Raw genomic sequence first — 9,974 nt, forward strand, 5'->3', positions numbered from 1 at the left:
TTGGCAATTCCTCGTCGAACACTTTGGAACTCATCACAAAGCTTCAATGGGACACATTTCTTGTCTGGAGGGCACTGACCTGTAATACAAGGGATCATAAAGTCGCCCATGCCCAATTCATTGTGCCTAAAAGTCGTGGTACAGGAATAGGAGATCGCTCTTGGGATTAACGTTAAGCTTACCAGGGCTTTGGGAATGAACAGTACCCAATAGAAGGGCTGCGAAAATGAAGGTCTTCATTTTGGAGTATTTACACTTTTCTCTGTATTCGTATTTGAAGCTACACAGATCGATATCCTTTTTCTTCGGCACTTGGCCCAAATCTGGCAAGAGGGATTTCTCAACGGACAGAAAGAAAAAACCGACCCAAGTCGGTCGGCACTGTCCGGACGAGAAATCGACGCTGACCTCTCATCTTAATAGAACTCGGGGTTTGAGAAGAGCGAGTGCACCAAGTACGTTTCATTGGGTGTCTACAGTCCCTCCGAACATTTAGGTTGTCGGAAATACGCGTAACCTATCGGACGTGCCTTTCATTGGACATCCCTGCCGGTTGAAGTGGTACTATCTGGTTTATCTTCCATGCCGTGACAAAAATATATGCAGTTTTTTAGGCGTACAGTGTCGCCAAGTTGACGGGCCTAATTCAAAGGTGAAATCAACGATATCGGCCGAGGGCCCAGTGCAGGCAGATTTGAATGGTTCAAAGTGCCCAATGAACTCGGACGATAGAATGGAGGGAGAGGAGGAGGGGGGATTCCCTGATGGTAGAGAGATGGTGGCCGAACAATAGAACGGGCAATACGCACAGAATACGATGGCCATACCACCTAAAACTCATTTTTTTTTGAAAATCTTTGTCGAAGAATGAACACGACATGAAATTGTATAATGCTAAGGGCGGATTTACACTAGGATGGAAAACCAAGATTGAATCCGGTTTGAGGATGGAAGTCGGACTAGTGCTGAGGCGACTTGAGTCTTTCACTGTACTGAAGTAGAACAAGAAGACTCATGTTGCAAAAAACTCGCCCCAAAACTCGCCTTACTTCCATCATCCTCAAACCGGATTCAATCTTGGTTTTCTATCCTAGTGTAAAGCCGCCCTAAGTAATGGAAGTTGAGCCTTTTTATTGATAAGACATGCTAAGGCTACAGTTTTAGGGCATGCTGAAAAAATGGTGATACTGAAATTTCTTCAGAATATTTTCCCTTCGTATTCTGACAGATCATGTCCTTTTCGCTCACAGGACATCTCACTTATTGCCAACCTAACAATATCTCAGTAGTTACATAACCTTAACGGTTATCGAACACGAGATATTGCGAATCTCTGTCAATAAGAGAATTTTTAATTTGGGTTTTAATACATTTACCGCACAGCATCAATTTCTTCGAAACAGTGTTGATGTGCAGTCTAACACTCAATACATAATTTTCTATATTGTGCTCGCACCAACCAAGGAACCAAGAATTTAATCGGCTTTGGATGCCTGCCCCTCGCAGCGGATCCCCGTGGTAACTGGATGCCGTTTGAGCAGGTCAAGACTGCTTTTGGTGCACCAGCCTTCCTCTTGCCGAACTTGCTTGTACAAAACATATGTGAATGAGACACGCTTAACCGAACAGACTGGACTTCTCCAATGCTCAACCCACATCAACTCATGTGATCCATGTTAACTTCCGTGTCATGCGTCCAACTTTGGTCACGATTCACCGATGGACAAGAGGAGGCGTTTACGAGGGACAAATATAGTCCAACACAACTTTGGCCTAATTGCAAGGACCAAATACGAGCAGCTCGAGAAAGTGCAGGTTTACTTCAATACTGCAACAGCAATAGAGAGTTCACGTTTGATCGATGACAAAAGTGGAACATCCACTTCAGGCAACTCTTTCACATTTTGACATGGGACTGTGCGTAGACATATGAATAGCGAGCGAAAAAGAAGGGCGAGCGATTAGTTTTACCGACTTTTGCAAGGAGACAAACGATTGAAATGGAATACAATTTCAAAAATCAATTCAATGCTACTGCAACAGCCATGTCAAGCTGATGTGTGAAATGACTCCACTTCGAAGAAGTACTATAATGAACACACACAAAAAAATGACCTCAAGGTTTCTTATTATTGACCACCTGCACTCCGATCTTTCTTTTACCATCAAAAACTGGCTCACCTTCAAAACTGATTTTGATCTGCGAATCCACCGAGACATACTTAAGCGTCTAGAAATAAGCAGAGAATCCAGGAAGGAAGAGTCAATTTTATTGCACTAAATTTTGTTGAATCTGTATCATTTAATTAAAATATACATTGGTGTGTGTAACAATATCTTGTTCATAAGACTAGCAGAAAATTTTAGGACTTACTAGCAGGGCATAGAAAAAAAATTATGCTCGTGTTCGAAAGAAAAATTGGATTAAACAGAAGTACTCTATGATGTGCGGTTTTCAAGTTTTCGGTGAGACTGTGTGAGACCAATCTGAGAAAAACCGATTTCTTTTCCTCATTTTTTTTTCAATTTGGCACTGAAGGTCCTACGATTCAGAATATCAGAATAGGTTTATGACAGCGGTTTTTAAATGTCGTTCATGGCAAGACTAGGTCATCGAAATGATTTACGGGAAGAGAAATGCGCTGAGAAATGCTTGGTGCAGTATGAGGAAAAGCTACCGTTAAGTCAAGGCCCAGCCGTAATACTGTACTGTCTGTCTACAGTACACACCTCTTTGGGTTGGTTTTAAGGGTCAATAAAGGAGATCATAATATAGCGTGTTCCGTTGGTGGTCTCCAATCCCTCATGGTAGTGGGTCAATCGTCCGGGATGCATCAACATCCAACCTTTCTTGGTGCCAGGGATCGAGCAATCATATCGGATGAACCGACATCCTCCTCCCGAGTAATCAGTGCCGGCATTGTTCAAGGCGATATTAATGGTGTAAGTCGAGGCATCGTGGTGAGGCCGAAGGGAGGGCTGCTCATCTGGCCGATAGCGGACCACAAAGTTCATGATGGAGCGGGGAGGCTACAAAAAGAGGGATCACAAAAGTTAGTTAGTTAATGCTCTGGAGGATCCATGTGAGGAAGTTCCAACTCGAACAAAAAACCGAACCCGGACAGACGGACAAACTGACAGACAGACAGAAGGAACGAAAGAAGGGAGAGCAGAAAAAAGGCCAAACACAGCGCACTTTTTTGGACGCTCGGTAAACAAGCATGAACATCACGCAAACGCACATACGGTACTACAAGAGGATTAGGAACACGTGGAAGGCCAAAAAACCGCCAATCAAGGCCAGGCATTTTCCCCACAAGAAGCAAAAGATTTATGAGGTGCCGTGACCTGATCCGTGAGTAAGAGGTTAACAAGTTATCATTACGTCGCTATTGTAGCCAATGAATTGACTTTCCACCAAAGGTTTGACGTAAAGGCGCAAGAACTCAAGCCATTGATCATCCATACCAATTTGCCGCATATGGATGTCACGGGTGGGGACAGCTTCATACCCACCCTCGATCCGCTGGTCCTGAAATTTTAAAAATCAAAGCTACATCGAAACGAGTTTGGTTAGGATGAGTTAGACATGGACCAAGGAGGGAAACGATTAACAACGAAAACTTCCTTAGAATCAAATGGTGTTGGAACAACCTCAGGCATTAAACTAGGATCGATTATTCAAATCAGTGAATAACCTACGGAATGCAAATACCCGGTAAAAACCGATTCCTGCAATGGGCGGACGTAGAAGTCGAGAAAATGCAACCATTCTTGATCATAACCAATCTGTTTCATATGAATATCTCGGGTGGGAACGCTCTCGTATCCCCCTTTCAAGCGAGGATCCTGGAAGTTGGGCTTGATTTTAGTCTTGTTTAATTGGGGACCATTAATGTTCTGGCAAAAATACAATTTTTACAAAAAAGCGTCTTATTTATTTGCTCATCGGCAGTATCTCATATCATAGAGCAACATTTGTCCCCGGCAAGTTTGTTCCAGGAAATCGTTGTCCCCCGGGACACTTGATCGCCAGAACATTTGTCCCCATCGATACATTAATTGCCTCTCCAGGTATTACCTCAAGGCGACATTTGTGTCCGAATATAAAAATTTTCATTGATACTCCTTGACAAGTGCGTGTATCACTTAAGTATTGAAAAAAACTGTAAAATGCATAACTAGTGTGACTGTTTCCACTTTTGCTTTGAATTTAGACGTTAAAAAACTCAAAAACTCAAGTATTTTACAAGTAAAACGCATTTCCTGAAATGTGAGATCTATAGAAAAATAACATTTAAAAATTGAATCTACACATATATTTAGAATCTTATGTCAAATAGGATCAAAGATGAGCTTTTACAAGCAAACAAGAATCGATGGGTATTGCTAATCCAAATGTTAAAGTTATTAATCCGCAGATTGCCTTTAAACCATCATTTTTGTAAACATAGCAGGGCTTCATCATTTAGCCTTTGGCTTGAAAAAAAATCCAAAACAAGGCTCAAATGCAATATCATCTTTCCCAAATTTTAGATCTAGCTTCAAAACTTATTAATTTTGAGATTAAAAATTTGTTACAAAATTTTTGCATTCTAAGTTTGGAGGCAACCAATTATAATGTTTGAGTGGTTTGTCTACGAGGATACCAAAAAATGAATGCAGGGAATCAACCTAACATACATTACTAATGGTTCAATTCAGTCCAGATCAAATTGTCTGCTTTTTTAAAGAGGGCTTTATGAAAAGTATCAAAATATTAACAGAAAACTCTTTTAAGGAAATGTAGGTAGCTCGTTCTATATGAGACTTTAATTTGGGAAGCAATGGCTGTAAGATCAAATGTGCAAACGTCTCATAATAAGTGTTTTGGCGACCAAAGATATCGATCAATTGGTGACCACTCATATTCTTCCTTTGTGATGTACTATTGCCAAAAGCTTTAGGTATCAAACTCAGTATTCACCATCTAAGCAGATGATGGATAATGGTCAAAATTGTATCTGTGCAGTTTTAGGGAATTTGAAAGCAATGTAAAATTGATCTACTTTATCATGAAAGGAATATCAATTAGTAATGGCCTGCAGTGTCTCACTAAAGTTTGAAAACACTAATCGGGCATTCCCATACCAAGTAATACTTAAAGAAGAAAAATTGACCCTCATCACCGTGATGACACTATCATAGCGTCTATTGTGTCAAGTTTTAAAGCAACTTTTGGTCGGTCTTTTTCTCTCGTGAAATATTACTCAAGTATATACGTAGTTGCGTTCTTTGAATATTGATTTTGAAGTTTAGCCCTAAATTCGTTGCTGCAAGACTCCATGAAAATTGCAAAATGATAACAGGCATCTGAATGTGGATCATTTCTCACAAGTCAGGCCTGTTGATTCATAGTCATTAGATACTCACGGTGTTGGACCCATCCGACCAGTCTCCATAATTTTCCATTTCCTCGATCAACTCGTCAGCAAACCTTTCTGTCACAATAGGAAACCAAAACACATCTGGACAAGGCTGTTCCACCTCAGCATCTTCTTCCAAGCTTTGAGAATAATTAGGATGAAGATATCTGAAACATGAGGAGAGTTCAATTGAAAATCAATCACTCAACGCCCCAAAATCTTTTCTCAATGTGAAAGGGGTAAAAAAATACTTGCCTCGTCTCCCAATCCAATTGGTTATTAGCGATTTCCCACAACTCATTGTGCATATGGGTAGTTTCGAAATCATCGGAATTAATCAAATGACCCCAATCGAGACGGTTGCTCACATAAAAGAAGATATCTTTTTCTCTCAGACTTTGGCAGAATGCCATATCGGGGTCCATGAGTTTATTGATGAATGTTGGCCGAGTGTACTTATTTTCAATAAGGGCTCCTTGGATGAGGTAGCATGAGGAGATGAAAGGTACGTTCCACAATCCACGGCGAGAATTTTGCACAATATCCATGTAATCCGTGGACCGGGCATAGAAACCTGAAAGTATATTTTCAAACTCATCATTGACCTAATCACGATTTCGTCAACGAGTTCAACCGACCTTCAGGTGTCAGAGCTCCCCAAAAGTTGGACCAAGCCTTGAACGGACGAACGAGAAGTGGTGCGATGACTTTTCGATTTTGCTCAATGAGTAGCTTTAGGACATTGACATTATCTAAATGAGCATCCCCATCCACGGAGAAGAAATAATCGCATTTCACGTCAAGGCATTTCTGGATCCCGTGTTCTCTGGCATGCCATTCCTTCTTATTTTGTTCTGGAGTCCAAACTTCAATGGAATGGTATTGATCCTCGGGTTTCTCAGTGGACAGTAATTGTTTGAATTGTTCGACGTGCTTGATATGATATTCCGCACTATTGTAGATGAAAAGATCGATCTTGTTCCGGGGATAGTCCATGGCAAATATTTTGGTGAAGAACTCCTCCAGGAACGGGGTTGGACGGGTGATGAAAATGCCAAGAACCACTTGAGGAACTTCTAGTAAGGCTTTGAATTCAAGATTGTCCTCCCAGCAAGAGGTGCATTGGTCGCCTTGGTTCCAAGCCAAAGCCAAATAGTTGCCCAAGGAATTGAGGATCTTTTTAGACGGTCCATTTCCATGGATTACCAAAGGAGTGGACTCGTACTTGTTGTTATGAAGGAACGGGATGCTTTCCTTGAACTGAAGTTCGACATCTCCTGCAGCAATAAAGGTTGTGGTGTAATGATATTCCCAGCTGCGGCTATCAATTCCGCGAAAAGAAAGCAAAAACGATATTATAATCGCTTGACATACGCACCTACGGCACCATTCAGATTCTGGAAGATTTTTGAGTGGTGATCCAACTTCATTCCGTATTTCTCTCGCAATTCGGGATCAACAAATATTTCGGAGTAATACAACTGATCATCGTCTAAATTCTCCACCACTTTGTGATTGACCATTTCATACAAGTTCTTGGCAAAGCCGATGAACCCCCCAGAATTGAGAAATCTCTGCCCCTTCTCGATGGCAGGATATTGATTTTTCAACTCAGTCTTAGGCCAACAGAAGTCCTCTGCTCCAAAAACGATTTTGGCATCGAAGCTCTTGAATTTCTCAACAATCTCATCGGCCTCGCCGGCAATAATGACATCGTAGCTGTCAGTGAACAGAATGATCAAATCTTCTTTCTCTTTGTATTCCTCCAACTCTTTCTTCAAAAGGTTCACTTTGAACCCGCCTCCAGGAAAGTTCATGTCACCGCCTTCCCACTTCTCACCCATTCCCAGGACCTTGAAAAAAACATCAATCAGGAATTATTGTCTCTTCGCAGATATAAGGTACCTATCCAGAGGGCTTTTAAGGTACTTAAACACACAACCAGACTTTGTTTTGGTGCGTGTGGGGTTGGGGGTGGGGGTGGCGTGGTTGGGTAGGGTTGGAATGATTTAGTAAACTAGACTTTCTTGATTTATCTCGAACTCGTTTGAAATCTTCCAGAGAAACAGGTTGAATGAACTTGTTTATCTGGCATAGGTCCGTGCATAGGTCTACTTCAAATTAATAATTCAACAGGATGCTTAACAAGAAGGTTTTTGATACCCATTAAAAACTGCCTGGCAAAACTCAGAACAAAGGCATATCAAAACTAACAATAGTCATTCCAAAATATTTTTGTTCAGTTAATCATCATAACCTTCATAAATCCGACATATAGTAGTGTTCGTTATATGGAACCGTTATCAAGCTGTTGCAATAATGACCATCAATGCTTTCATCCACCTCCAATGCACGCTGGTTGTCCTAACCTTTGACGAAAGAAGAGGAAAATAAGCCAGATAATTTCAGTCCGCTATCCTGTCCCTGCTTGATGCTTCCAAAACCAAGCCAACGTACAACCACCTGGACAATCAGGATTGCTGTCATTAGCCGTGACTTCACGTTGATTGGATGGAAGGAAAGAACAGTTACAAAAATTTCACTCTCGACTTGCTCTAAAAAGAATCGGATTCAAATTGAAATGGGTTGCTTAACGTACAGTGAGAGTGCCCGAGGGTCTTAGTTGGAAGTATGATATGGGCGCTAATGAAAAAAGAAATGTGAAATCTTCTGCTTGCCATCAACTTGACATTCGCACTTGTAATATCGCATGTATTTGTCGCTTGCTTAAAGGATTTTGTATTCATGAAGAGCAGGAAAGTGAAACGTCTTCATTCGAAGACAAGTCTGACGACTTTTCACGTGAATGTATCGAGTGCTAAAGCTGCTCTCCTTTTCGGCATTTGGCAGCGCGACAAACACGAGAACGAGTTTGACTTACCTTTCCATTGAGGTCATAGATTTGAGTGGAGCGTAAATATCGTTGGAAGCCATCTGTATTATTTGTAGCAACTGTCAACAGAAGCAATTCTGAAAAGCAAAAAGGATTTTTTTCTAAAATATGTTTCCAAGATGCGAATATGTGAGAAAATGAATTTGGTTAGTTTGACTGGGACTGTTCCATGCTTTACCCTACTACATGACATTCCGATTCCCCATCATCTGGGAAACATGTTATTCTGGCCATCCCCACAACTCAAAAGGTCACCCAATATTGGTGCCATGTGGAAGGATTGTGCTTGGTCGTTCACTCAAGACAAGTAAGCCAGATTTGGGGTGGCCAGATGTGTCCCAGATCCTGCCTCAACAACCCTATTTCGAAGTCTTCTCAGTCATAAACAAACAAGATTGCAGATGATCTCTGGCCATAACGCCAACAAATAGCAAGTTGAACAAAAAATGAGCATTTTTTGGCATTGCTCTTTGTTCACCACAAGTTCTGCTTGGTTAACGATGCATTGATCAGCGTGAATGGAGCTTAATGTTGTATTGGCTCACCTTGATCCGGCTTCTCAGCACCATTGCTTAAAGAAATGAGCAAAGAGATGCCAACCAACAATTTCAATCCTTCCCCCATCCTCAATCAAAGCTCCACAGCAAACTTCCAGGATAACCTCAAAGCGGACGAACTTCAATATTTTTTAATCACAACGTCAAAAGAAGGACTCGTAAACAGAAGTAGTCTCGAGATTTCCACTGATCTTCCCTCGGATCTCTGGATGGTCGTGATGTTTTCGTCAGCTGTTCGTTGGTGACTGGTGCTACTAGTACATTGGGGAAACGAAGAAGACAGGGGACGAGAGTGGAAGAGAGAGAGAGAATGAGAGAGAGACACACACGCACACACCCACACCGTTCCCAGTGGCAAGGAAGCAAGGAAAGAGATCTGCCTGACCATGCTCTTGCAGACTCCTTCTCTCATCATGAGCTTGTTCCCATACTTCTTGCCTAGCTTTGTCCATGTAGTGCACATACTCGTATGTGCTTGCTCTACTGCGGGTAACTTGTATTGGTTGTTCCCGGGTGCATTGATTTACTTTACATCCCCTCTCATTCAGTGTGAACCCATGCAAATTGTTCTAGGCATTGGGTACAGTACAAGCATAAGTTGTGTTTCCAATGCATCATGGCTGGATGGATCTTTTTGCTTCATAAAAGGGTGTGATCTTAGAGTGGGTTTGCTCCATTCTCATCTTGGAGACAGGGGAAAACGGGAGCGCGATTTTAAAGAGTACATCATACATAGGGGGAAAATAGACGACACCAACCGGCGAGTGCTAGAGCAGATGAACACCACGCATAGTATGCACTCGCATGTACATTTTTAAATGATTTGATGCTTGCTTGGCGTAAGATGGGGAAAGATGAATTGAAAAAGCCGGGTCTGAGTTTTGTCCCCCTAAAAACCGACTTCTTCGAAATCCGACTTTGTTGTCCGGATCATTTAGAATGAAAAAAAAATAGCCATTTATTCTATGGTAGTCACATTCCGGTAATGTGTTTTAGAAAATTATTTTTTCTCCAGTGAAACAGGTTATTGGTCACTGCAATTACATATTTCAAATTTGAGCTCAATCAAACAGCCTGATCAAAAGAGCGTTTGTCTTGAAGCACAGAATATTTGCTAAT

At 41.5% G+C, this 9,974-nt stretch overlaps 2 protein-coding genes across 5 annotated transcripts in view; both read right to left on the bottom strand.

The window, feature by feature from the left end:
- Positions 1–1,053, bottom strand: part of LOC131885190 (protein Skeletor, isoforms B/C-like) — a gene marked incomplete in the record, with an annotated part of 1,777 nt that extends 724 nt beyond the window's left edge. Inside the window, 2 exon segments of the mRNA XM_059233142.1 lie at positions 1–79; positions 183–1,053. Of these exon segments, the coding sequence (XP_059089125.1) occupies positions 1–79; positions 183–240 (137 nt within the window).
- A 1,195-nt stretch (positions 1,054–2,248) lies between these two features.
- LOC131885193 (multifunctional procollagen lysine hydroxylase and glycosyltransferase LH3-like) lies at positions 2,249–9,134 on the bottom strand. 4 transcript variants are annotated; one of them, XM_059233148.1, is made up of 9 exons: positions 8,844–9,133; positions 8,287–8,375; positions 6,784–7,258; positions 6,044–6,682; positions 5,661–5,979; positions 5,413–5,572; positions 3,703–3,849; positions 3,386–3,532; positions 2,249–3,030 (listed from the first exon to the last, which is right to left on the bottom strand). In XM_059233148.1, exons 1-9 carry the CDS (start codon positions 8,920–8,922, stop codon positions 2,746–2,748), a joined length of 2,340 nt encoding a protein of 779 aa, XP_059089131.1. In that variant the 5' UTR covers positions 8,923–9,133; the 3' UTR covers positions 2,249–2,745. The 4 variants fall into 4 exon arrangements, with proteins under 4 accessions (XP_059089131.1, XP_059089132.1, XP_059089133.1 ...); XM_059233149.1 differs by lacking the exon at positions 3,386–3,532 and having other exon boundaries at positions 8,844–9,134; XM_059233150.1 differs by lacking the exon at positions 3,703–3,849 and having other exon boundaries at positions 8,844–9,126.
- Between the last annotated feature and the right edge of the window lie 840 nt (positions 9,135–9,974).

This window comes from Tigriopus californicus, chromosome 8 (assembly GCF_007210705.1).
Source record: "Tigriopus californicus strain San Diego chromosome 8, Tcal_SD_v2.1, whole genome shotgun sequence".
NCBI classification, from domain to species: domain Eukaryota; kingdom Metazoa; phylum Arthropoda; class Copepoda; order Harpacticoida; family Harpacticidae; genus Tigriopus; species Tigriopus californicus.

Coding starts and splice junctions, on each gene's coding strand:
- LOC131885193 (XM_059233148.1), bottom strand. CDS start 8,922: ATGGGGGAAGGATTGAAATTGTTGGTTGGCATCTCTTTGCTCATTTCT. Junction 6,683..6,783: donor GAATCTGAATGGTGCCGTAG/GTGCGTATGTCA, acceptor TTATTGCTGCAG/GAGATGTCGAACTTCAGTTC. Junction 5,980..6,043: donor GGGAGCTCTGACACCTGAAG/GTCGGTTGAACT, acceptor ATATACTTTCAG/GTTTCTATGCCCGGTCCACG.